Source organism: Aquila chrysaetos, chromosome 24, assembly GCF_900496995.4.
Source record: "Aquila chrysaetos chrysaetos chromosome 24, bAquChr1.4, whole genome shotgun sequence".
NCBI lineage: Eukaryota > Metazoa > Chordata > Aves > Accipitriformes > Accipitridae > Aquila > Aquila chrysaetos.
In genome coordinates, this window is record NC_044027.1 from 2,371,508 (window position 1) to 2,399,412 (window position 27,905).

Sequence of the window (27,905 nt, forward strand, 5' to 3'; positions counted from 1 at the left end):
AGGAGAGCGGCTGCCCAGCCTGGAGCAGCGGGGTGTTTCTTCACAGCCACGCAAGCAAGGAGGAGAGACTGGGGTGACGCATTAAGTGTCTTTAATCCAAAGGACTGAAGAGCAGACCGGGAAGATTAGTATAAGCCAACAGACAAAAATAAAAAAAAAAAAAGGGGGGGGGGGGAATAAAAACGGGGTTTTAAAACAAATTAAAATTCCATACAGTGTCTAAAAGATCACCTAAAAACTAAACATTGCCTTAAAAAATTTTTTTTTCCCCATTCAAACACATTTAACGCAGTGAAACATCGTGACAAATAATAATAATAATAATAATTCATGGACTAAAGACTTCAGAGCAGCCGTCCTACTCCCGGGAAGCGGAGGATCGCTCCCAACCCCCCCAGGAGCTGGCAGCAGGAGCAGCCCCCTCAGCAGGAGCCATGCCGGGGTTGGGGGGGGGGGGGGGGAGCAGCACGACCCCCAGCCCCGGCCAGGGAGGGGGCAATGCTGCCGTCCCGGCTCAAGCTATGGCCCCACGCCATCCCCACCCCCTCCCCACGCCACCCGCTTGTCCCCGGGGACGCCCCAGCACAGCATTTCCCCCGGAATTGGGGGCTGCGGGAGCGGGGGGGGGGGGGCGGAGGCGGCAGGGGAGCATCTTTTCCCCACGTCCCTGCAGAATGGGGGGGGGATACGGGGGGCACTGGCCTCCTGCTCGTCCCCCCCTTTGCCCACCCCTGAGGTCAGAACTGGATTCCAGGCACAGGTACAGGCTGCGGTGGCCACGGCGGGGCGGCGGGGGGGACGACACCCACGAGCAGCTCCGCACCCACGGACACGACACACACCCCACGCACAGACAGACAGCGACGCAGACGGCGCTGGTGGGGAGCCCTGCGTGCCGCTGGGTAAAGTCGAGGCTTCCAGGTCAGGGAGGGGTGGGGGGGGGGGGGGTGTTTTTGGCTACCGTGCTTTAAAAGCAGCGGTTTCCCTGGCCAGCAAAGCACGGCAGCCACGGGGACACCCCCCCCCCCCCACGCCAGCCCTGCCGCGCACAGCGGGATGGGGGAGAAGGCAGCTCTCCTTCCCCATCCCCCCCCCGCAACCCGCTCCCCAGCCCAAAGCCCATCTCTAGCCAGCATCCACGCAGGGAACACGCTGTCTGGGTTTCAGCTCTACAGTAGTTTTTAAAAAATATTTATACGTTATATACCCTAAAAAGGTCACCACAGGAATTTCCATGTCTTTGGAAGGAAGGAAAAGAAAAAATAAAAATCAAAACTGTTTCACAAAAGAAAAAAAAAATCCAATTATCGGCGGCATTCACCTACAGGACAAAACCCCCGGCCGCAGTGTGTGGATCTGACGGGGGGATTTTACCGCCTGCTCCGGAAAGGCCAGAAACACAGGTGAGTAGCTAAAAATAACTAGTCTGGTATAAATGTCTGAATTCCATGCGCTTGATATAACAGTCTGTCTCTTTTTGTCTTTTTTCTTAAAAAATATATATATATAGTTATTGCTTTCTCAAGGGCCGGTGGGCGCGGGGCACCCTCAGTGGGGGAGCGTGGCAGGCTCGGTGGGGTTTGCTTTCTTCCGCCTCTTCATCAGCAAAGGGTTTGAGGAATCTTCGATTTTCTTGATCTTGATTTGTTCGTAGTCCACTCGCATGGTGGCCAGCGCGCTCGTCATCTCCTCCTGCGGGCAGGAGGCACAGGCAGCGCCGTCAGCAAAGCCCCTGCGCCAGCACAGTCCCCAGCCCCCCGGGACCCCCAGGGCAGCTGTCCCCCTCCAAGCCCCCATGGGAACAAATTGCAGCAGGGGCCGAGTGTCCCACCGCCAATTTTCCCAGCCTCCTCCCGAGCACAGATCTCCCCAGGAGCCAGCACCCTCGCAGCGAGCCCAAATTAGCCCAGTTTGCAATGAGAAGGCAGAAGCGTCCCCAGATGGCACCCGGGGTGCAGAACATTTCAGACAGCAATGGAGGGAGGTTTTTACCTTCACATCCTCCCATAGATCCTTCTCCTCTTTCAGCACACGACTGGTGTGCAGCGGGGTCTGGGGCACCTGCATGGATTGCTGCCGAGAGAGCGGAGGAGTGTGAGCTGGGAGCTGCAGGCATCCCATCCTCATCCCCATCCCATCCTCATCCCCATCCCCATCCTCATCCTCATCCCCATCCCCATCCCCATCCTCATCCCCATCCCCATCCCCATCCTCATTCCCATCCCCATCCTCATCCTCCTCCCCATCCTCATCCTCATCCTCCTCCCCATCCCCATCCCCCATCCTCATCCCCATCCTCATCCCCATCCCCTCCTCATCCCCATCCTCATCCTCATCCCCATCCCCTCCTCATCCCCATCCCCTCCTCATCCCCCATCCCCTCCTCATCCCCCATCCCATCCCCATCCCGCTGCCCGATCAACCCCGCACTCACCATGATCCAAGGGTGGTTCATGAACTCTGTTATCGTCATGCGCTGGGTCGGGTCTGTCTTCAGCAGGTTGCGGATCAGCTGCTTAACTGGAAGGATTTGCGGAGGGCTGGGCATTAGCAGGTCCTAGGGTCATTCACCCCGCACTCCAGCCTGAGCCAGCAGCCCCAAAACAGCCTGCACGCACCTCCCGTCCCCGGCGTGCCGCAGACCTCACCCCGGTCAAACCCTTCAGCAAAAGCCTCTTGAGCAAAGAGGCGAAGCTGCTGCCTCACCGAGAGGCGAGCCATGGCGTGCCCAGGCTTCCCCCAGGCTTCGCAGCGCTGCTGGACGCAGGGCTGACCCCAAAGGGAGACCCCAGCCCAGGGACAAGCTGTCACAGGGACCGCGTTTACCTTCCTCCGACACTTCGGACCATTCGGGATTGGGAAACTCGTACTGGCCCATTCGGATACGCTTCTTCATGCCGGGCGAGATGGCCAGGCCGTGGTTGGAGTAGAAGGGGGGGTACCCGCAGAGCCTGCGCCGGGAGAGGGAGCAGACAGTCAACGCGTGCCCACGGGGCACAGGGCAGTGCCGGGAGCAGGAGCAGTGCAGCTGGGAAAGACTCGGCCCCGCCAGCCCGCAGACGAGCTCGAGAGCTGCATCCCCCCCTTCCGAGCCCGGCGGGATGGAGAGGGACCCGTCAGACTCACAGAATGTACATGATGACGCCGAGGGACCACATGTCACAGGACTTGTCGTACTTCTCCGGACCCAGCACCTCCGGGGCTGGTAAAGAAAGAAACAAAGTCCTGAGTCAAAGCGGCAGCACCAGGCGAGACGGATCTGACCATCCCGTGGAGCGGTCGAAGAGCTGCCCGCGGCTCCGTGCCGTCCCGGCAGCCCTGCTCAGGGCAGCGCGAGCGGTGCGGGCAGCAGGGGCAGGAGGGGTGCGGGGAGGTGCTGCCTCGCAGCCCCGAGCACAACACGAGGGAGGCTGCAGCACGGGTAGGAAACATATCGGCTTGAGCACGCCGACACCGCGCTCAGAGCAGCCCGTCCCGCACCGCACCAACGAGCGGCGAACCACAGCACCCACCCGCGCCCAAAACGGCCCCCGGTCCCAAGCATCCCGGACAGGAGTTGCCCCCAACTGCGACTGAGGCTCCGGGCGGGATGCAGAGGTGATGGGCTGCGCATGGCACCGTCCAAACCTCCCCGGCTCTGCCCTCCAGCCCTGCAAACTGCAAGCGCAGACCCCCCCAACAGCCACTTACCCACGTAGTACGGTGTGTAGCACGGAGTGGCCAAGGAGTTGTGCGTGGTGGTTTCTTTAGCAAAGCCAAAGTCTGTGAGTTTGAGCACAGCGTTGGGCCTTTTGGAGGTGTACAAGAGGTTTTCCGGCTGTGAAAACACAGGGAAAAAGTAGTGAGCAGAAAAGCCGGAGCAGCCTCAGCACTGCCACAGGCTGAGCAGGGCTCGGCACCGCCGGGCGAGCATGCAGCACGGTACCTTCACGTCCCGGTGTGCAATGTTGATTGAGTGCAGGTACTGGATGGCTTCCCCAATGCTCTTCATTATCTCTGAAGCCTCTGAAGCAGAAAACAAAACAAAACAAAACAAAAAAAACAAAAAAAACCCAAAAAACACAGAAGTCCTTATAAGCAAGTTACAATGAGCACTACTCCTTGGGTTACTCTTCAAACTAGGGGCCAAAGAGCCTGGCTGAGGCCAAAGGGGTTTCCTCTACCTGAAATCCCCTTTCCAAGCAGGGCCCCCCCCCAGCACCCATCTCCAGGTCAGGAGCCTGCAGCAAACGGGAGAGAAGCTCCCAGGAGAAAGGATGGGGCAGGCTCCAGCCTCTGACCCCAATATCCAACCACACAAGCCCCAAGCTGGGGCTCACTCTGGGGTGGGGGGGCTGACCCAGCCCCCAGCACCACTAGGGACCCCAAATCTGCAGGGAAACCAGCCGGGAAGGCTTTCCCCATAGGGTGGGAAGCCAAAGGGCGATGGGCTCAGGATTTAGGTTGTACAGACACTTTTCCTGGCCACAGGAGCAGAGGGGATGAGATCAATGAGATCTATGAGAACCACAGCCCCTGGACTTCATTTTTTGAGGGAGGTGGGTGTTTCTGAAGGTCGCTGAAGCTCCTGCCTGTGCTGGAGCCGGATGGATGGGGTGCAGGGGCAGCTGAGAAAACATTCCCTAACGCTGCTCTCAAGTGAGTGTGAAAAGCAGGGCTACTCGCACCCACATTCCTCATTCCCCAAGTGCAAAGCCCTGCTGAGGATTCAAAAGAGCAATTGAGGGAACAAGCTGGACCAAAGACACTCCTATAAACATCAAGACATCGTCCAAAGACGAAACCCCAGGTCCCCGCGGGCTCCGTACCCCGTTCTGTGAAGGCCTGGTCTCCCCTGTCTTGAATTCGGCTGAAGAGCTCCCCGCCGTCCAAGCTGGAAGAGAAGCACGCGGCATTAGATGCTGCAGCATCCGTCTCACACGGGCGCAAGTGGTACCGAAACCTCCGATGCTCAGCCAGGAGCTGCACAAGCTCAGCAAGAAACGAACCCCTTCTTCATCCAAGCCCTTGGGTCGGTGCTTCTGGGTTTCAGAGCCTCCTCCTTCCAGAAATGAGCAGGGCAGAGGCTTCGTGCTGGCGGCGGAGATGCCGGGTGCAAGCGGACGTGGTCTCCCCACCAGCCCACAGAAACACATTTACAGTAAAGACAGCAAACGTGGCTCGAACGTGGCGAGAGCGCTCCCAGCGTGCCTGGCCTCATTTAGTTCACAAGCCAACCACCTCGCTGGCACGCTAACCCCGCGCAGAAGCGCTGAGCAAAGATCGCGGCACGGGCGAGGTGTCAGCGGCGCCGAGATGGGCTCACCGATGGGATGGGGGAGGCAAAGACTGAATCCCCCTGCAGCACAGCAAGCTCTCACGCAAGGTGTTGGAGAAGGACCATGGAAACCTTGGCGTGGTTCCCTCCCCAGCCAAAGGCTCCCCAGGTACCCTAAGGAAAAACTCGGCTCCCAGAGAGACCGGGGTGGGATCAGGGATAACGGCGCTTCCTGCCCCTGCCTTATCTAACTCGAGCAGACACAGCTTCTGGCTTTCCCAGCGCAGATAGCATCTCCAGCCAGCGCCCTTGACATTCGCTGGACATCTGCAATACAGATAGCGCGCAGCCGCCGGGGCCAACCGCCGCACGGAGCTTGCGAGGAGACACACCGTGCTCATACTGAGAGTCAAACGCTGCCTCGTGACGGGCGTTACACCCAGAGCATCCCTCGGACAGCAGGGACCCGTCGCAGAGACGCGCTGCAGGGAGCTGTCGCTGCCCCGGGGACTCGTTTCCTACCGTTCAGCTACCGCTTTCTTCCCACGCAAGCAGATGTGCCGCGCAAACCTTTCCCATCCCCGGCTGCCCAGTGTCCTGGCGCGGTTCTCAGAAGTCTCTTCCCACACAAGAGCCGCTCGGGCGGCTGCCGTGCCGCCTGCCCCGGTGCTGTTCACGGCAGTCCTTGCACCCGCTGCCCCCCCAGGCAACCTACCGGCTTGCCAGAGGAGAGGTTTTGGCAAGGAAGCTGCATCAAATCACAGCTGCGGTTGGGATGTGGTTTCAATACTTTCCCCTTCATTCCTCCTCCTCCCCAGGTTATATCAAACATCTACCCAAATCAGAGCCGCTCAACTGCTGCTGCAAGAGGTGCAACGGCGTCAAGAGATGCATCAGCTCGGCTTGGCTGCGCGCTGCCCAGCAGACCCCACCGCAGGCTGCCGGGGTGCCAGGAACCCGCTGCCTACCCCGACTTTCAATGGCCAAAGCGAGTTTGGTTATGATCTATCTGCAGCGAGAACCACAGGCCTGAAGCCTCTCAACAGCCAAGTGAGTTTTCAGAATGACTCAGAGCCAGCACAGCTCCCGCCATCCCTCCAACGCCAGCAGCGCAGCACCTCGTCCAGGGCTTGCATCCCTGCGGCTCGCAGGCTGCATCCCCCAGCACGGCATCTCCCCGGGGTCCCCAGCACCCCGGCAGGGGTGCAGGAAGGCGCTCGCCCCCCCCCCTTTTTGGCATCACCCCACCGCCCCGCAGGCCGGCGGGTGCTCCTGCGGGGAGAGCCCACCCGCAGCGGTGCCGATGGGAACTCACCACTCCATGACGATGAGCAGACACTTCCTCCCCTGGTAGAGGTTCTCGTAGACGTCCATGATGCGGACGATGTGCGCGCATTGCGACGCCCTCCAGTGCAGCTCCACTTCCCTGCGGGCCTTCGGGCAGTCCTGCAACATCTGTGAGAGAAGCGAGACCCCCATCAGCCCCCAGCCTCCCCCCCCCGAGAGGAGCCAGGCCATGACCCCCCGCTGGGCACGGTGCCCACCCAGAGCAGACGCAGGGGCGAAGGCCAAGCGCGGGTGCTCTCCGCGGGCGAGCTCCGGCGCGCTCTGTGCAATGCCTCCATCCCCATCTAGTGGGAACAGCGCGAAGCCGCCCGCTCTCACAAGCTTCTTGCCCTCCTTTTCCGAGGTTGGTAAAAGTTTATCCCGACTGCCTGCCACCTCCCTGCCCTCTGAGATGCTTCCCCGGTGCCCAGCCAGCCTGTGCCACCAGCCAGCAAGACTTCCTACTGCATTTACGAGCAAGCTTCTGCGCGCTAGTACCTACACCACTGCACCCCTGGGTGCCACCAAGCATCCTCGCTCCCCTCTTCGCGGTCCCCCGCCAGCGCTGCCCACCCGCCACCTCCCATTCATCAGCCTTCCGCTCCGGGGGGCTGGCGGGACCCCCCTGCTCTGCGCCCTTATGCACAGCTTGGGCACAAAAGCACCCTCACCGCGGCTTCAGAAGCCGCCGGCACCCAGCTGCGTGTGCCTGGGGAGGGGACAAAGCAAACAGCCAGATGTTCCCGAAATAGCAGCCTTTCTCACAAGCGGCAGCAGCTCTTTAATGAGGCCCCTGCCCTTCCCAGAGACAACTCGCAGTTCCCAGGTGCAGGAAGGATTTGCTCGTCTGCCACAGACTATTAATTACCATGTTTGTCAGGATAAACAACCAGCCTTAATTATTATACTCCTAAATATAGAGAAACAAACGTGTCTATCTTGAGCATAGTTCATTTTCCTTCCTGTCTCCTGCAGCTCTTGGGGCTGGGCTCAGCAAAACTCCCCAGAGCAGGTCTGCACCTCGGTGCAGCAGCAAGCGAGCAGGGGCACGTGGAAAGGCATCCCACCCCCCTGTGCATCAGCAGGAAACAGCAGGTTTGGTCATTTTACCAAGACAGAGACAGAAACGTACTTTTTGCCCCTCTGCCCTCTCCCGGCCGAGCTCCCGGGGCTGCTGGGTGAAGGCGAGTGCCCAGCTGACAAGCGGCAGAGCATCAGCCCCCGGGATGCTTCGCTGGCCTGGCAGGACCCGAAACGGTGCCCAGTGCATGGCAAGGACCCCTCTGCCCCAGGAGGGATTTCACAAGAACAAGGGTTAACGCTTGCTGCAGCCCCAAAAGACGCACACTGCCTGTTTATAAACGAAACGCTTGCTGACGGCGCTCGCGTGAGCCCTGGCAGAATAACGGCAATTTGCATTCCTGCCTGCAACAGCGCTTGCCCTTTGCCACAGGGAAAGGGATAAATAGGATGCGCGCTTCAGCCACCCACCCGTAACCCCGTTACGGGGGTTTTGGTCACACCTCTCCCACCTCCTCAGCTCTCCTGCTTCCCGGAGCGGAGGAAACCCGCGCTGGTGGATGGGGCACGGGGCGGCTTCTGGCACCAAACCGTCTGGAAGCTCAGTGAAGACCAAAGTGGCCAAGCCACCCTTTGCACAACCGTTCAACATCATTTGCACCGACAGCCTTGGGGCGAAAGGAAGACAGGGCAGGAGGTGGGACAGCCCCTCCTCGCTCCTCTATTGCTTAATTACCCTAAAAACCGGATCCTGCTAATGCCGAAGCCGTAAGCAAGCGCAGTGCCAGCCCCCCCAGCAGCCGCGCAGGCAGGGAAGGGGCCTGGAGAAAAGCTTGGCTATTTGCAGCTCCGCTCCGAAGAGCCTGGCGTGGGGAGCCAGGAAGCTGAAGAGAAAAAAACAATTTGTAATTATGCGCTGGGAAAATTGAACAGCAGGAAGCAGACAGTTAACATCATTCTACACAAGACAAACAGGAGATGTACAGAAATACACATCCAATTTTTTTAGAGGTCACTCAGAGTGCTTTTAGAGGAGCTTAATTGCGTACCTAATGAACTAGGAGGCAGCAGCCTCGATTACCTGTACCAGCACAGCCCTGACGTTTGCTTTTGTACTCAGGCACCCGCAGGCGAGCAAACAACTGCCCCAGCGCTCTCAAAACACCCCGGCTGCAATTCAGCCGCACCACGAGCCGCCCTCCCTCCGCTCCCCTGCCAGCGATGGGATGGAGGGGCTGCTCACCCGGCTGGGAGCAGAGCAGATTAAGCCTCGTTAGGAGAATGATTTGGTCTATTTAGGAAATGTTCCCAGTGGCAGGTGACAGCGGTGTGACGGGGAGCTGAAGGCTAGATGCAATGAGGCTCTGCGGGGATGGCCATTACTACCGCGGGGGGATGCAGGAGGGACACGGCGATACCCGAACCACGGTAGAAGCAACCCACAAGCCCGGCATCACCCGTCGCGCCCACACAACCTCCATCCTGCCCGCGGCACAAAGCGCCGGCCCCCAGCGCCCCGTGCAGCCGGGGATGTAAGGAGCACGGCGCTGGGGTGGGAAAGCACCGTTTGCTCCTGGTCCGGGCACGGCAGCACTTCCACCAGTTTCCCTTCTTTAGGCGGCAGCCAACGACTTTCCCTCCCGCTGCCTCCTCGACCACAGTCAGCAGTGAAACCACCGATGGGTGATGTCCTGGCGTGACGGGCATCGCTCCGGTCACGGGAACTCCACATCGAACGTATTTGGGGGTGTGTGGTAACGCTGCCCAAGTCCCTAATTTAGCTCCGGTATCCAGGGCAGCCTATGGCTGCAACAAGATTTATATTTCTTGGCTCGCAGTGAGGAGGCTGGGATGGGAAAAGCACCTTGGGTTTCCCTGAGGTTCAGCAAGGGTGAAGTGCCCCCATCCCACCCCAGCTGAGGGTACCAGCCTGGCTTCAGAAGTAGGAGATTTTGCAACCGCAATAATCCGGAACACAACCAGACTTAACCCTTCGCAGAGGGGAGACGGCAGCAGACGGACAACCTGCTAGAAACCCCTGACAGCCCACAGCTGCTCTCAGTTCAGCTTTTCCCCCTCTGTTATCTCCCGTTTCCCTTCCAAGGCAGGGCTCCTTGGAGATCAAAGTCTTCATTACTCCAGATGCACTACCTGCTTGCTCTCACCGGAGCAGAGAGCTCCGGCACCGAGGCAGCAGCTGACCCAGCAGCCCGGGCACCGCAGCGGGCAGTAACCGGATCCCCGAGTTACACAAGCGTCCCCGGGACAAGGGCACGCTGCGGAGGGGGCTCAGCCACCGCCTCCGACCAAAACCGGGTCTCGGGCACAGAGGAGTTGGCGTGCGTTTCCCTTTACGGTGGTTAGGTGCTTTAGGCGTTAGCTTTGCAGCCGGCACAGGTCTCCGAACCTCCTCTCATCGTCAGAGAGCAATTCCGCGGCCAGGTATCCCTTCGGCACTACGCGGGACAGGGGACAACCAGGAGAGCTGTGCCACCCTGCACCGTCCCGTCTCCGCTTCCCACTGGGGCACCTACCCGCAGGAAAGGAGGGAGAGCAGGGAAAGGGCCGCTCCACCCTCATCACAATTAGGGAGGAAACTCAGATTTCAGCCGCGTTTCAGCCGTATTTCAGCTCTTCTTGCAGCAGCTTGACACCTCCGAGATTTTGGCAGACGGCATTTGCTGCCATCCTGTGCCTTGGCTCAGCCCAGATCCCCCAGGAGCCATCACACACTGCGAGAGAAATTAGTTACGTGCAAAGCTAAACACACTCATTAGCTTCACTAAAACCCTCAAGCTGAGGGCTCCGAAACCGGCCCCGTCAGTGGACGGCACAGCCCAGCCCCTACGTGCTCGGGACCCCCCCAGCAGCAAAGGCTCTTCCCGGGCTCCTGCAGCAGCTCTAAGCTTTTCACCACCTTTGAAAGACAAACCCTGGAAGCGGCTCCTGAAAACAAAACAGCTCATCGGGGCATCTGCAGGTGGGCATCACCCACCCACCTAATCCAAACCCCGGCAAGCTGCCTTTGCAGTGCAAGAAACAGGGCTGCAAACCGAGCGGGCTCCAGCCAGCCCTGCCGCTCTACCGGGTCATCGAAAACGAGCTTCAGCTCAAATGAAAGGGCTGGGGCCCCATCCCACTTGCTCAGCACCGCGTCGAGCTGAATTCCATCATCTCACGCCAAACGCAGCGAAGGTGGGTGGGTGCGAGGAAGGAAGGAAGACGCCGGAGAAAACAAGGGGGCTGGAGCCACCCGCGCTCACGTTCCCTCGCCCGCGCGTTGTCCTCAGGCACCACTGGTTCAGTCTCGCCGCCTCCTCCTCCCGGGATGGTGTGCCATGAATCGCGGCAGGTTCGTAAAGGAAGCTCCCTCCTCCACGGCAGGACACCCCAAATGACCCCATCCCACTGCTGCTCGCCGTGGGTGCCACCGCAGCCCCAAACGGTTGCTGCCCCTCGGCGAGCTGTGAGAACAGACCGCGATCGCTCAGATTGGCAAGATATCCCTGTCCAAGAGCTTGCAAGGGAAAACTCACCTCCCACGGGCAATTTCCATGAAAACTGAGGATCAGGCACATACCGGCACGCCAAGCTGTTCATTTTCCAGGGCTGCCCCTCTTTGCTCTGGCTCCACGCTCACCCGAGGCGCTCCAGCTGCTCTTGCAGGCAGGGTATTTTTATTTCCGCGTGTATTTTGATCAGACCCGATTCACCTCGGTTCCCAGCAGAGCAGCACACGCTGCATGCCTTGCCTGCGCAGCAACCACCCCTCGGATGACCGCCTGCAACAGGACCCGCAGGAGCGTGCCCATGCCCCACGCCACCCCGGGGAGCTCCCCTCGGGACCTGTCTGCACCACGGGGGTTAAAATAAACTCTTCTTAAGTTGCATTAAAAATAAACCTACAGTGAAGAAAGGCAGGCTATCATCCTCCCAAGTTATCAGCAGGGAAGCAAAGCAGAGGTTCCCCTGCCTGTGCTGCACACCCGGGCTCCCAGTTCGCCTGGCCGGGCTAGCACAGGGCAAGGAGCATTTTTTCCTAATAAAGCAAAAAGGTATCTCTTCAAAAGATTTGCCTCTTCTAATCTTTCCATGCGAACTGGTTGCAAGCTGGCATCAGCTGCTTAACACATTTGTAGAGCCGGTGCTGGATGCTCTGCACATGCTGTTCCCACCTCGCAGCGCCAGGAAGGCAAAGCCCCATCACCCCCCGCACCCTGCTGCCGGTCCCCAGCGCCCGCCCGACGAGGCACAGTGCTGGGGGACCTGCATTAAGCTGATCATCGCCCACATGTCTTTTTTCTGCCTTTAATGCCAGTGCATTTGGGGAGCCCCCAGGTAATCGCCCCACAGTCCCGAAGCTGCTCCAGCCTCTGCTGGAGGCGCTTCGGAGGGAGCAAGCAGCAGAAGGGCATGGAAGCAGCAAAGCTTTGTTCCACTTTTACTGCTTACGAACTCCAGAAGAGAAATAAAATCACGAGTCCCAAAGCCTGTAAGAAGAATTACGTTACCAAACGCAGGGAAATTTGTGGTTCAGTCACAATGCAGTAACAAGGAAAGGTGCAGCTCGGGAAACCTCCCCCACATTATGGTGGCTCTTATATAAACCTTTACATTAACCCCATCCCCGCTGCTTACATCCACCACGACCAGCAGCGCTCAGAGGCGATGGAACTTTCCTAAGCTGGGGGTCATTTCTGCTCTGCCCATGCACACAGAGACACAGACAGTCCCTGCTTGAAGAGCTTTAAGCCGCAAGAGAGCAGGCAAAAGCCTCATCCTCGCGTTTGTATTGCCCAGGGAAAGCCGGAGAGCAGAGGTGACACGTCTGGAGGAGGAGCGGCGCGTGGGTCCCGCAGCGTGCCCCAGCCTGCCGTGCCGGGGTGACTGTTTAGAAGGGTGGCTGCTGATCCCTGATGGAGATGGCTTCATCCAAGCCTCATGGTCTGCAAGGCAAGAGGACAGTACCAGCCTTCTGGAGGTGCCATCAGCGCCCGGGCAGATGCCGAGGCTCTGACCGTTCGGGCAGGACACGAGCGCAGCCGGCTCCGTGCGTTAGCGGCTTCATCCCCCACCGCTGCAAACAAAAGGTCATCCTCCGCATTCGCTTGCCTCGGGGAGGATGGAGAGGCTGGAAAAAGCGTCCCAGCGAGACAGAATTATTCAGATTAGACAGAGCTACAAACGGGGAGCAAGACTGGAGACGCAATTCAGGCCGAGCAAACACGAACTGACACACACACGCTCGAGCTGCTTGGCCGCATTCTCCGAGTCTGAATTATCGGAGCGCTTGGAGGAAGACCCGGAGCCACCGCGGCAGGCGCAGGGAAAGCTTTCCCACCGTGCGGCCCAAGACGAGCAATAAGCCAGGCACGAAGAGGCTGCGCGCGCGAGGGCCGAGCTGAAAACCCCCCCAGAAGCAGCTTGCACGCTCACGGAGGCAGATGTCGGAGCGGGCAGCCTTGTCCCTGCTCCTGCGGGCGATTTTGCAATGGGGCAGAGGATGGAAACGGGGCGAGCGAAGAGGTGGCTATTGCACCACGCTTTCACAAGGAGACCCGCCGTGCCGGGGCCTCCCAATGCTTGCACAACCCTCCGTGCCCCGTGTGCTGCCAGCTCCCCTGCCCGCAGCTCCCACGGGGGTCCATGCCCACCGGGGGATGCTCGGGACCCCCCACCCCGCGGTCCCCCCCCCTTCCCCAGGGCATCTGCTGAGCCTTTCTTCGCCCCGCTCTTCCCCGCGACAGATGCGGCAGCTATTCAGCCTTTTCAGGCTGCAACAAAAGCCTCTCCAGGCACACAAAGGCGAAGAGCAGAAGAGAGGCCCGGGTTTAAATAAGAGCCACCTGCCAGGGGCCCATGCCCCCCCATGCAATCGGGGCGCTGCCCCCCAGGCAGCCCCGCTTCGCAGAGCCCATTGCCCAGCAGCAAAAATATTCTTGGCACATTGATTTCAAGGAGATGAAGCTCCAAAGCGGGTACCAGGAGCGGTGCCCTGGATGCCGAGGGCCACCAGCGTGGGGGGGGACATCAGGGACGAGGGCGTAGGGAGGGGACGGGGAGGCAGCGGGTGGGAGGGGGCTGCGAAACTCATGGGAAAAGTCAAAGCAGGTAAATGGCAACAAGGCGGCAGCACGAAGCATCCCCGCTGACTCATGGCAGCAGGCTGGAGCTGGTGTTTAATGAAGAGAAATAAATAGTTTCAGCCTCACTTATCCAAGAAAAGCAAATTTAGGGACCCATTCAGTCCCAGGTTTTTGTTTTGGGGATCATCCTCCTCCTCCCCGTACATCAGCAGCAGCACTGGGTGTTGGTGACCCGCCCGATGCTCGTCTCTCCAGGAGGCACCGGGGCTGGCGTTAGGAGCCAAGATCTCAGCCCAGGCACTAGTGATGGTCCTGTCACGCTGGGGGACACCCTGGGACGTCCCAGGGAGCAGACCTGGCCGGAGCAATGGAGCCATCACCCTGGCCGGGACCTCCTCGTGAATCCAGCAAGGAAGGGGGTCGTCATGGCCAAAATGCCCCAGCCCAGCCCATCTCTTCCTATGGGCATCCAAGATGTCGCTTCCCACCAGGAGCCACTGTGATGCCAGGCTGGGAGATCTGAGTGGAGAAAGGAGGCAGCTGCTCCGGGGTGGGGGGACGCTCAGGGACCCCTCTCTGCAAGCCCAACCACCGCATCCCCCCGCACCTCCACTGCAGCCCCCGCCAAGGACACGCTGCAGCCGCCGGGGCCTTTTATCCGCACAATACAAAGCAAAAGGAAAATAAGAAACCCCGGGAGGGGCGGATATCTTCATGTGAGACACGGCCATGGCCAGCGGATCTGCTCCACGCACAAACCGCTTTATTGCTGCCTCCTCGCAAAGCTTCGGGGCCGGGGTCAGCTCCTCCTCCGAACCCCTCCCCAAACCCCATCCCTTGCCAGATTTCCTACCGGAGCTGGCGAGCTCGTGAACGGAAAAGCACGCATATGTGCTTTTATGATAGGAAGTGGCTGATATGCGCAGGCGCGATTAATACAGGAGTAAACACTAATGTAAACCATTAACTCAGTGCTGACCTATGTCCTTTGCACTTCCCTCCTGCAGGCACAGCTTGAAAAAAGCCCTTATCGTCATGCCGGAATCCTCGCTCCCCAGCAGGGTACGGTGCCGTGTCCACCAGCCCTCTGCGCCGTGGCCGGGGTCTTTCCCTCGCAGGTCAGAGGGACCGGCTCAGCCCCCGCCACGCAGCCCGCGGAGGGCACCGGGCGCTCGAAGCATCTTTTTGGGTCCCTTGCTCCATCAGCCTCGCAGCAATCCTGGGGACGACCCTGCCCGACCTCGCCATTACCTCTGACCCCAGGGACAGCTCGGGAGGGGATCCTCCACACCTACATCCCAGAACTGCTTTTATTTTTAGACATGCCCACCCATTCCTTACTTTTAAGCTGGAAGTGATTTAGGGGAGAGGATCAGACCGCCCAGACCCACGCCTGCGAGCGGAGGAGCCATGAAGCCCTGCCAGAAGCCCCACAAACACCCGGCGCTTCCCGGCAGCTCCTGGGTTCATGCTCTGCACAAAAATGAAGTTTCTCGGGGCTCAGCCATGGGCAGGACCCTCCGCGGGACAGACGGGCGGCTGCCACCCCCTCCCAGCCCAGCGATCCCACCTGCTGCCTTTCAACACAGATCTTAGAGCCGTGTAAATAAGCATCTATTAAAATATATATATATTTAAATAAGAAAAAAAAAACCAAACCAAAACACAAAGCCGCATCGAGGGCAACCACTCTGGAAGCAGCATTCACCCCCGGCGCTGGAAGCTGTACGGCCTCAGGATGCATTTCCTCCACCAGCACCAAGCCTGAGGAGGGTTTCATTTACGCGCCCTCAAAGCTCGGTGACAACAGCACGTTTTGCGTCATTCTGTCCTTTCCCCAGATGTTTACTTAATAGAGTTTCACCCTCGTCATGGGCTTTGTCAACACCAGGGCACAGCAAACACCTTCCTGAGACGAGGCCAGGGATGCACAACCCGGCTGCGGTGCCCCGCAGGCAGCAGCTCTGCCTTCGCCGGGCGATCCCTGCGGGGCTGCAGAGAGGAGCAGCCCCCGGCCGTCGGGACCCACGACGCGAAACCTTGGAGGCACCCGAGCGGTGCCGGTCTAAGGGGTTGGCATCGTGCTCCTGCATGGCGAACCCGCACCAGGCACGACGTCCAAAGCGGTTTGGAGGCTGCCAGGGACTGCAGCTCTTCCCTGTGCGAGATAAACAGCTCCCGTGCTGGGTGGCCGCCGCTTTTGTTGACAGCGGGGTTTGTTTTGTGCAGGGGAAGGCCAGGACAGGAGCGACACGGGGATTTCGTAACACCCCTTTGCCTACGCAGGTGCTCGGCAAGGCAGGGGCTCCGCAGCCACCAACCACCCTCCTCCTGGTGCTGCTCCCTCCACCTCCGACACGGCACAACAGATATAAAACCTCCCGTGCAGCCAGCTCCGATGCAGCAGGGTGCACGAGCCCACCTCCGGGCACGCACGGGGCAGACGGCACTCCGGCACGCGCGGGGCAGGGAGAGGGGCTGCTGCAGCTGACCCACAGCAAGACCCGTAACGAGAAGGGATGCTAACGAAGGGGCAGAGGGAAAGGGGAGGATTGCACCCCGCTGACCGCCCTCTCCTCTGCCATCGCCCCCAGGCAGAGCTGCTCGCAGCTCTCGCTCACCGCAGCCGCCCTGCACCGCAGGCTGCTCTCCTCCTCCTCCTCCTCCTCCTCCCATCACACGGCTGTTAATGCATCCTCAGCGCGTAACAGGACCTGCCGAAGAGCTGGCGCGACCACCCATTTGCAATGAACCCACCTGGGTTAAGAGCCAAGCAACGCTCCAGACTCGAGACCCAACACTACCTATGGTCATGCGCTCCCACTTTACCCACCACAGCGGTTAGTATTTTAGGGGAAATCCTGGGCCTTGAAGCAATGCAATGAAAGGCCGAGAGCCTCCTGCCACCCCGCAAGCCCGAGCGGGGTGCTCCTCCTCCACCAGCCCCTCTTCCCTCTGCACCAGCCATCCTGAGGCTCCTTCAGCTGGGAGGAAAACACAGTTGCACTTCTATTTAAAAAAAAAAAACAAACCAAACTTTCTTTGCATCCTGCTGGCACCTCGTTAAAGCTCTCGGGACACGGTGGCTATTATTAGCTCCCTCCAGGCTTTCGGCAGCCCCGAGAGCCTCTGTGGCACCTGTTGGCAGCAGCCGCGCGGCCCCAGAGCCCGGGAGGTTTGGTGAAGCCCGGACGGAGCCCAGACCACCAGCGTCTCAGTCAGCACCGTAACCTCAAAATACCTCAACTCAGCCAACAAGCGTGCAAAACTCATCACGAAGCGCCTGGGTGCTCGTGCCTCCGAAAACACCACCAGAGGAGAAACCTGCCTTCCCCCCGTTGGTGTTACCAAGAGGGAAATGCCAGTATCTCCCATTAAAAGGCCTGCCCAACAGACAACAGCACAGAGTAAGGGGTCAATAGCAGAGCTTTTACGCTCTCGCATCTTTTCAATATACAGCAAAAACACACACGCTCTGGGAAAGGTTTGCTGATCCTCCCGCGGATGCCTAGTACCCCACTGCTAGACAGTGTTTACCAGCAGGCTCCTTGATTTCTTACCAAGTACAACAGAAAGCAAGCGCTTTGGATGCATTTTGCCTGTTAGATTAGAACAGAAAGCGGATAAAAGGATAAAAGCAGGGACATTTAAACAAACTAACAAAAAAAACCCCTACTCCTGCAGCTACTGCTGTTCCCCTGCCAGGCCAGGCTGTTCATCTTGGGCATCCCATACCCAGCCTTTAAAAAGAAACCTCACCCGACAGACAGCTTTACAGTCACCAGCTCACCCCAGGGCAGCATTAACCGGGGCCCCCGGGGGAGCAGAGGCATCCCCAGGGCACAGGGTGGCAGGGGGAAGCTGGGGGCTCCTGGGTCCCGCTTTGTATGAATTTAAGCTTTTTCAATCCCACTTATTCACAAAAAGGGCTTAGGGCTGGGGGGAGCCAAAGAGCAGACAGGCCAGCCTTTGTACGGCTCGGCCGCCCGCCCACCCGAGGGCTCCGGCAGCCCCCACGTTTCCCCGTGCAATCCCTCCAGCAGACTGGAGCACACTGGTAAGCAGCAGCGCTGGCATCGCCACAGCCCCTGTGGCCCCGCAAAGCCTGGAGCAATGCCTCGACTCACCAGAGCCTCCGTTTCCTAAGCGAGAGAGAGAAATTAAGTCTTCAACAGCCTGTATGGACGGCACCCCCATTGCATTACCCCCACCTCTTCCGCAATGAGGTTTAAGGCTCTTTCCAAGGCTGCTGGGAGGGTTTGGATTCGAGGTGGGTACAACAGCCAGATGTTCATCACTAGTTTGGAGTTAAGTCACTAAAACCCTCGAGGCAACACCACCAGGTCCCAGCTGAACCCTCCTTCCAGTGACGTTCTGGTTGTTTCAGTGCAGTCTTTGGGGAGAAAGAAATGTGAAAAGGATGTTTTGGTAAAAGCCAGAGGTGCATGACCTGCCAAGCACACGCTGCCCTTACTGCTGGAGCCCGGCGAAACAGAGTTAACTGGCTACACCGAGAACAGCCAGAAAACTCTCCTTGCTCTCGTTAGCTGGACCCCACAGGGCTGGAGCCCTCCCTGCCCTGCAGTTCCTCGAGGTGAAGCCCAGAAACAGGAATATCAGCCAAAAGCACTGCCCACCGAGGCACATGGAGGACGTCATCTTCCGTGAACTCTTCCAGACCGCGGCGGAGGGCGCGAGCCATAGACCTGCTCCGAAGCTCCCGGCGAGCAGCTCCAGCTCCCAGCCCTCCTGCCCCGCAGGCGCTGGAGCTGCTGCTCAGCAGCATGCAAAGACCACATTTTAATCTGTTCATAAAATCCCCAGCATCTTACTCACCGAGGCTTCATCAGTCCACTATTTGCATCTCTAACGACATGCATCCGAGGCTGGGCCGGCTGTCTCCTCCAGCAGCGAGGAGCTGGGGAATAGGAGCATCGGGACACTTCCAAAAACCCCCAAGGACCTGGAGTGCTTCCCTGCTGAGTCCCACCACCCCACAGAGCATCTCGCATCCCGGCAGAGAGTTGTTCTTTATCAGCAACTCTTCCTTACAACAAAAAATACTGGGAGTTTCAACCCCAAAGTGGAATAAGCAGGGTGGGAGAGGAGACGAAGAGGGAGATGTCAGCAGTCCCACTCCAACACAAACGCAGAGCCCCTCACTCCAGGAACAGGGCTGTTCCTTGCAGGGAAAAGCACTGAGGACAAAAGCAAAGGTCTCTGCAAGCCTCTTCCAAGCTCCTGGGACAGCAAGGAGGAAGATGTCCTCTCCTGGAGCCCAGGCAGGTGCCCGGCCAAGGGCTGCAACACCCCCAGGCTCCCCAAAACAGCCGTGCCCCTGCATCGACGCTGCTCTGCCCGCGGCACGGGAGCTATCCACCCAAAACCACTGGATTTGCGGCTCCCATGACTTCCAGGAGATAACCTGGGTTTAAACTTCCTGGGAAGCCCGCCCTTCCCAGCACCGCGGCAGAGCTACTTATGCAAGAGCCGCCCGGGTTTTCTTAGCAATCTGCCCAGCGCAATGGGCAGCAAGGTTGCGAAATGGCTGAAGAGGAAGAGAGAGTCACACCAGAGCCTGGGGGGAACCGGGCTGGCCGGAGGAGGCTGTTACAGTCGACGATGACTCCTGCAGCCTGGCCGTATCTGAAAGCAGTGGCTACGGGAGCCAGCACTCTGCGGATGACAGGTTGCCGACACCCACAGCGGCACCGCCTGAGAGCCAGCACAGCCCCTACTTTTTGCTAAAACAAGCGGAAATACAAGAAGTTAAAATTGTTCTTAAACGCTGAGCTGGTAGATGCAATAAGGCTGTCATTACTACTGAAAATAAAAACATATCCCTGCTACCAGACCACCTCCCCCTCGCTTTTTATTTTATTTATTATTTTTGTTAAATTAGGTTGAGGGTAACATGCATACTTTCTGGTTTGTTTGGATCCAATTGCACCTGCTTTCCCCCCAGCCCAGCCGAGATACCCCGGGCAGTGCCACTTGGACCCGGCTCCCCCCCACACCTATGGGCGCGAGGAGCGACGAGCTGCGGCTACTGGAATTGCAGGCTGACAGGACGCGCTGCCAAATTTCCACAGCAGCCTCAGCTTGTGTTCCAGCCGCATTTCCCCGAAAACACACATTTGGCAGGAGGTCCAAAGGAGCCTTCCGAGAGGCTGCCCTAGCTCGGTGCCGCGTACCAGGGCCAGAGGACGCCGGGAGGACAGCAGACGGGCAGAGCGGCCGCTCCATTTCTGAACGCTCAGCAGAAGATGCTCCCACCCGTGTCTGCCCCACAGAAACCCAGGAGGTGCTGCAGCCCTTGGGACAGGGACAGTGCGGAGTCCCGACCTGCCGTTACACAGATTTAGCCCGTTCCAGCGTGAGAAGCGTATGGCAATGACGACCCTGAGCTCAACTTACCCCCTCTTCTGGGGCCAGGAGAGGCTGAACTGAAGAGGGGCACCCATGGGAGGTGGCTGCAGCCAGGGGCACACAAAGCAAGGCAGCAAAGTTAATTATGATGACGAAGGAAATGAGTCCATCCCTCCACTGATCCCGAATCTATAGCCCAAACCAGGTAAGGATATCTAGCAAGGGCAGAGCTGTAAAGTCCCAGCCTGGCTGGGCGCCCCAGGAACATTCAGATCTGGGTTTGCATTTTGAACTTTATCTCTAGTTTAGGCTACAGCTCGCTGGACAGCCAGGCACATAATCACATGCAGCCCTGACGCCAATGGCTTAAATAATCTCATTACATATGACGGCAAACGCTGTGCCAGCTGCAGACCGCTTGAGCCAGCGTGCTCACCTGCCCTCTCCGCTGGGAGAGCATACTTTGTCACAGCAAAGCAGCGTGCTGACGTAACACCTTAATTCACAGGAAGATGCCGTCGTCCTCCCCGGCAGCATCAGACCAAAGACGGACACAGCGGAGCTCCACGTGCTCCCAGCAGCGCTCAGAGAGGAGCCACACTGGCACCCCATCCTGTATCCCCCTCCTGACAGCAAGTACCATCCCACCACCCTCCAAATGACATTTTTGTGGCTCACAGCATCTCCAGCAAAATTCGTGTTTCAGGTCCTCTTGGGTCAGGGGGATCTACCAACAAGCAGAGACTCACGGCCGTCAGTCCCTTCCCGAGGCCACAAAGGAAACAGCAAGTTAATGCAACCATTAAACCTGCCAGTCGCTATAATCCCTACCTCAAATTGGTAAGATCTTAAAAGGCTGAAATCTTTGAAATGACTCAGCCACGAGGTACAATGAAACAACAGCTTAAAAGGCTGTTAAAGCTCTCTGCATTCAGACTTGCTCTTGCGTGCCCTGCTCTAACCCCCACGCGCTGCTCCCTGTCCATCTCCGTAGGGGAATCGGCCGCTGAGGCGAGAACCCTCTCAAAAATGAGCCTCCAGGCACCGGTCACGCACACAGTCCTCGTGCCAGCCAGAGCTGAAAGAAGAATATATTTTAGCATCCTGCAGCCATGAAAGACGAGGGGCATCCATGGAGGGGACGGGACCCACTTTCAGTGGGATACGGGTCTCAGGGGCTTTTAAAACCCAATGCCAATGTCACCACCAGAGATGACCACGATGCTCAACAGCTCTGGACCACGCTGAAACGCTGACTCAACATGACTGCCCAGGCTCGAAACAGGTTTCTTGGGGAGAGGTCAGGCAAAGCTGCGTTCCCGTACCAGCCTCTGGAGCTGGTGGGGAGGGATTGCCCCAGTCCTCACGGATCCACTCCCCCAAACCCCCCCTCCTCCAAAACCAGCCGGCGCGCTCAGCCGGGTCCCGAAGACCCTCTCCCAGTTCCTGCCCCGTCTCTGCTGCCCGCACCCCTGCCCACAAAGGGCAGAGGAGCCGAACGGCATGTGGCACACGTGGGGCTGCCTGGGGGCATCTGCCAAAAGCGGGGCCCCAAGAACCAGCCCGTGCCGGGCTGCGGCAGCCGCCCTCGCCCGCTGCAGACAGCCCCGGCGCGGCGGAGGGGAGGCAGCACGTTATTCTTGGAAACCAGGAGGTGAGGTCATGCTGCCTGAATGCTGCAACTTGAGGCCAGACGCGCGGGGCCAGTTGTGCTTGGAGAGGAGCCTGACTTCTGCAGCGGGCGGCCGAGCGAGGGCCGTCTGCAGGTCGGGAAGCCGGTTACGTTCGGAGCTAGCAGGAGGAAAGGGGTTCTTAGTGAAGCAGGGCTCTTTGCTCCCAGTTTCTCAGCAGACAGTGCGAACTCCAGCGAAGGGATGGGTTTTAAAATAGCATCAGCTACTGCCTCTGCTGCAAAGCCCTCGGACCACCCCGGTGTGGGGCACACGAGCCCACCATGAAGGCTCAGGAGATGCCAGATGCCAAACCCAGAGCCACTCTGCTCTCCGTGCCGCTTCCGACCCAGCCACTCCTCCGGATGCCTCCCATGTACCTGCACCGTCCTGCAAGCCCGGCATCGCCCATCCGGAGTTCATCCATCCCATCAGATCCCAAACCACATCCTGGAGGTTTCTGGGAATAGAGGAGTCACCAACTCGCTCTTTCAGGCTTCCCAGGCGGAACTTTCTGGGAGTTTTCATCGCCGGTGCCTACCCATCGCCCAGCAAACGCGCTAGAAGACCTGGCTCTCAGTCTGCACAGCTTCAAATTATTATTTATGCACTGCTTTAAATGCTGTGGAATAGGCAGCACGTGTCTGATAAAGCTCAGCGCCTGCTCTGCACCGCTCGCTCCCCCAAGGCAGAGCCAGCACCTCCGCAGCCCGGCAGAGGAGCACTGTCCTATACATGGGGCTTTCCTGACGTGCGCGCTGGCAGATGGCAGAAACCTCGCCGAAGACCAGCGGGAGCTCAGTGTGAATGATAAAATAATCGTTTTACCTGGCTGTATTCAGCTATGAAATCACACACACAGGGGCTGTATTTTTGTCCTGCTGCCCGTGAAGGATTCATCCCGGAGCAAGTAGCTCAGGTCCTAAGCCCGGTACCACTTCTGATGGGCTGCAAGACCTTCAGTAAATCACTGCATCTCAGTTCCCCACCTCTGAAAACGTGGGAAATACTGATCTTCTTTTGCAAGACCTATGGCTGATGGCATCAGATTATTATTAAGAGGAGCCCCACCACTTGCTGAGCACGTGCCAAAGCAAAAACCAAGTCCCTGCTCCCAGGCCGTTATCAGTCCATCTCAGTCATAGGTTTGACTGCTCAAAACATGTAATGTATTTAGAAGAGATTATGGCAAATCCTAAATTGTTTAAACAAACTCAAACCCCAAGTCAGTAGACTCCTTTGGTCAATGAGATAATAAACCACTGCCTTGGAAAAGCCCCAATGATGTCACTACACTTCCACAGCTTTTCAACCACGGCTTGCACAGAACGCCACAGCAAAGACATTTCTGATTATATAAAATACATGGTAGAGTTCAAAAAAAAAAAAAAAAAAAAAAAAAGAAATCCCCCCACTGAGAGAGGAGCAGAAGTACAGCAGACACACAGAGAGCTGTTTCCCAGGAGCATGAGCCCAAGATCTTCATCCACTCCATCACTTAGGAGTTATTTTTCCAGCTGGATGTTCTGGGGGACAAAGCATTTGGTCTCAAATGAAGCTGCAGGAAGCCATGGGAAACAGGGTGCTTTGCTCCTCTAAACATCTCTGTAAAACACCCTAGCCATGACGGCAGAGAGAGCACGAGGCCACCAGCTACGTGAACACGCTCATCCACAAAGCCGCTCAGTTATCAGCTACAAGATGCCTGCCCTATTTCCACACCAGGTATCTTAGAAGAATAATAAACCGCAAAAGTACTGGCCTCCTTCCTCCTTCTCCATCAGAGGAACCATCGCTCACAGATTATCTGATGAGGCTGAGAGCGAGACTGAGAGTGTTTCGCAAACGCGCCCCAAAGCGCCGAGGATGCTCCAGAAACAGGGCTGCCAGAGAGGGGGCAAGTTTGCAAGCAGTCTCCCACCGCCCTGCGAAGCTCTTCCAAAGCTCACCAATCCAGGTGAGGATTTCCTGCTTTGAAGTTGGGGTTAGGAGTGAGGTTTGTTAATTTGTTTTAAGGGAAACCTGCTCCACAAAGAGCTCCATCGAGTGACGCGCGTGACGGAGAAAAACTCACCACCTGCCATTACTAGTCCCCGCTCTCCGGTCTGGCTTACCTGTGATTTCCTCACCAAATTCAGGCAGCCAGCCATCTACCCAGTATCTTGCCTAAAGATTAGTCTTAAAAGTGGAATTTGCAGTAGGCAAGACAGACCTCGCTCCCAGCCCCACTGTCGCAGCCTGCGTCACTAATGCCAACAGCCTGACCACAACGAACAACGCCAAGTCAGGTCAACCATGACCTACATACAGCAGGCTTTACAGAAATTACAAGCCTAATTTTGCCTAATAATAAATCACGCCAAGGCACAAGGAAGAAAGGGGTGAGAAAACACCTAAACCTCGCATTTCAGTTCCATTCATCACCTCTCCACGGACTTCATGGGCCCACCCTGCAGTAAATCACCGCGTATCAAACAGAGTCAGGTCACGGGTGAGCGGGACCGTCGGTGGCCTGCTTCCCACCAGATAATTCAGGGATGCCACACTTCAGGTATTGCTTGGTACCAAAAAATAAAATAAAATTGGGGGTGGGAAACTGCAAAATAAACAATAATGATCTATAAGAAAAGTCAAGGAATATCTCCTGTTTTCACCTAGGTACTACACAGCAAACAAAACTACCATCCATTAACTCGCACGCAGCACCATTTTATTTAATGATGCGTCTCTGCCACGGACTATTGGACTGGAAGGAGGAGAAAATTGGCTGTAACATTTTCACTGCTGCTGGAACACTGTCTCCAAGCTCAAACTCTCCTGGAGCACTGAAAAGTTTTCTTAAGCAAAGTGACTCTCAGCAAAACCCTAACCTAAATGCATCTCTCAGTTTGGGAGAAAGAGGTTTAACAACATAATAGTTGCTCATGATCCAAGAGGAAGCACAACGTAACCAGAAGACACCGTTAAAGTCAGGGAGAGACACAACTGTTTCCCTCCAGTGGAGGTTTGCATTATTAAACAAGATTTTGGAATAGTAAATGTAAAGAGCAATGTTCCAAATGGAAAGGTTTGCTGCACAACCAAAGCAGGCAGCACAGAGAGATTTCAGCTGTGGCTTCTGGCGATGGGCCATCAGGATTCTTTTAAGCATCATCTGAAACATGACAACTCGATGCAATCACTTCTGCGGATCCTGCTTTAGGTCATCTTTCCACACTGATGCAGTCCATGAGTAATTCGGATCCAAATACCTCTCCGCAGGTCTCTAACAGAGGCGTTATCCCAGCTGCGTACCAGAGGAGGGGATGAAGTCAGCACGCATCGCGTCTAAGGCATCACCCTCACCACGTTTGGGCTCGGCAGTTCAGTCCAAATATCATAACCAAATAACCCAAGCCTGTAGCTCACACTCACCAGGGCAAGCCAGGTACGCACCGGCTCGTCTAAGAGCCCAAACTCACAGCGTAGCAGTTTTAGAGGTGCTGGAAGGAATCACAGCAGCAGCTGTGCCGCTCTTTGAAGAGCCAGAGATGCGTCCAACCACTCAGCTGAACTCTTCTCCCCCCGGCAGGGATGTGTGAAGAGGCCGGGACAGGGGACAGGGAAGACGACCAACGCTTTTCCAAAACAGCGATTCAGCATCGAACACACCTCACCCTCCGAGAGCCGCGCAGACACTCTGCACCACCCTCCTACGTTACAACGCGAAGTCCTGTGCTCCAGGATGCTTTTCAACACGGCTAAGGAACCGACACGACTCACAGCACTAAATCCTGACCCCAGCGGCTGCCCCGCGCTCTGGTACGGGCAGGGGAACGGCACCAACCCCAGGCCCCCACCATCCCACCCGTGCCAGGGCAGAGGGGAACCGCCGGCGTTCGGTCTCCTCATGCCATCCTTCCCCTTTCAGGGGTGCAAAAGGGAAGTGCCGAAATCTGCACTTTAAACACGTGAGTCAACTGCAGAAGCGAGGAGGAGCCCGTCTGTCAAAACAGAAGAGGTTTTCACTAATTTCCAGCCAAACGAGATGACAATACATGTCATCTTGGAGTACGACGCGGTGCAGCTCACGAGAAATGCCTGCGTTCCCAAAGGAAAAGTCAAACTTTTATTGCTCAAATGACCCCCCCCCCACACACTTAATCACAGGCTTTCAGCACCCTCCCTCGCCGACCCCACCACCGCTGCAGCGCGACTTGTACCTCCAAAGCCCCTCGTTCATTCATTCATTCAGGTTAGGAATCCCAGATACCAACAGATGGGCAGCACTAAAAACAAAAGAGGTGGGGGTTACAGATTTAGGTGGGGTTTTTTTAGCCTTCACAGTTCTCAGGGTAACGCCGTGGGTTTGAACAGCTCATGCGTGGGCGCAAATCGCATCGATGCTAGAGAACACGGCGCTCCCGCCGAGCAGACTGCCTGTACCCGCGTCACCCAGCGCCGCGCTTGGCGTGTCGTGAATCCATTCAAACTTCCCAAAGTCCCTCCGGCAGGGAGACACGCTCCCCCCTTCGCTCAAAAAGCTCATTTGAAAACAAGGAAACCATCGCATCACCTAGCATGTGCTAAAATACACCTTTGCAGCCGCTATTTATCTACGCGTCTTTCAAACAGAAGCAAGTTACGGACGATGAGTAAATACAATAACAATGAAATATTCCCTGTCTGAAGCTGGGGGATGACAGCCGCTCGGTATTACACGCTGTTCCGTACGGCTGGAGCCAGGAGAGACCTGCCATCAAACAGGGACACCCAGGCAGCTGCCTGCATTTACGCAAAGTGCTACGAGCGGCTCCGCGCAGGGAGCCCCGCGTTCCGAGACACGAACCCCGTGTCCCAAGACGTGGACCCTGCGTTCTGAGACACGAACCGTGTGTTCCGAGATGCAGACCGCGCGTTCTGAGATACAAACCCCATGGGGTGAACCCTGTGTTCTGAGATACGAACCCTGTGCCCCAAGATGTGGACCCCGCGGGGTGGACCACGCGTTCCAAGACATGAACCCCACGTTCTGAGACGCAGACCACGCGTTCTGAGATACAAACCCCATGGGGTGGACCCCACGTTCCGAGACACGAACCCTGCGTTCTGAGACGCGGACCCTGCGCCCCGAGACGCGGACCCCGCTGGGTGAACCCCGCGTTCTGAGACATGGACCCTGCGTTCTGAGATGTGAACCCCACGGGGGTGACACCGGCCAGGCCGAGGGCTCCTCTCCGCTCCGGACCCCCCAGGCACGCTACCGAGATGTCATTTCGCTTCGTTTCACATTACAAAGCCGGAAAGCCACGTCTCGGTGCTCTTAATGGGGGGAAAAAATAAAATAAATTAAAGCCCGGCGGGACAGACGGACGGGCAGCAGCCGGCTCCATTGTCCCGCCCGGCTCCGCCGCTCCCGGTTACCGCTGTCGCTGCCCGTTTTCCCGGGACCCCCCCCCCCCGCCGTCCCTCCCCGCAGCAGACATCTTCCATCACTGTCAGGCAGCGCCGGCGCTGCCCGCTCCTCCTGCCCCTTCCGCAGCCCGGCGGCGGGGCGGGGGCAGCCCGGAGCCGCCCGCCCGCCCGTCCGGTCCCCGGTTCCCGGCCTTCCCCCCCCCCCCGCTCCCCGCCCTCCACCGCGGCGGGCAGCCCCCCCCCCCCCCCCGCCAACCTTCCCCAACTTCGCACCTTGAGAGCGAACTTCTCCCCGCTCTTCTTACTGAAGATCTCCAAAACTTTCCCGTTGATGCCCAGCCCCAGCACTTGCGTGGTGACCTTGTAGTCGTCCGTGATGGCATTCTTCCGGATCTGCAGGCCGCCCTTCACCGGGAACGGCGGCGGCGGCGGCCCGTGGGGGGGAGCGGCGGGCGGCGGGGGCGGCGGCGGTTGAGGCGGCGGCGGGCTGGGGAAGCCGGCGGGCGGTGGCGGAGCCCCGGAGAGCATGGCGGGCGGGCGGGCGGGCCGCGCCGGGCGGGCTCCGGGACTCTCGGCCGGCGGAGCCCCGCGGGAGCTGGATGGGGCGGCGGGGAGAAAGGGGAAGGGGGGGGTATGGAGGCGGGGGGGGGGGGGGGGGGGTGAAGCAGCGTCGCCGCCGCCGCCGCCCCCCGCCGGTGCGCCCCGGCCCCGAGAAGAGCGATCGCTCCGGTGCGGCGGCGACTCCTCCTTCCTTCCTTCCTTCCTCCTCCCTCCTCCTCCTCC

The 27,905-nt window shown here is 58.1% G+C and overlaps 1 protein-coding gene across 1 annotated transcript; it reads right to left on the bottom strand.

Annotated features, from left to right (window-relative positions):
- Positions 1 to 74: 74 nt before the first annotated feature.
- On the bottom strand, positions 75 to 27,665 carry MAPKAPK2 (MAPK activated protein kinase 2). The gene is made up of 10 exons (XM_030000633.1): positions 27,396 to 27,665; positions 6,573 to 6,712; positions 4,809 to 4,873; positions 3,926 to 4,005; positions 3,691 to 3,817; positions 3,127 to 3,202; positions 2,827 to 2,951; positions 2,435 to 2,520; positions 1,993 to 2,073; positions 75 to 1,692 (listed from the first exon to the last, which is right to left on the bottom strand). The coding sequence occupies exons 1-10, from the start codon at positions 27,648 to 27,650 to the stop codon at positions 1,549 to 1,551; spliced, it is 1,179 nt and encodes a 392-aa protein (XP_029856493.1). The 5' UTR covers positions 27,651 to 27,665; the 3' UTR covers positions 75 to 1,548.
- Between the last annotated feature and the right edge of the window lie 240 nt (positions 27,666 to 27,905).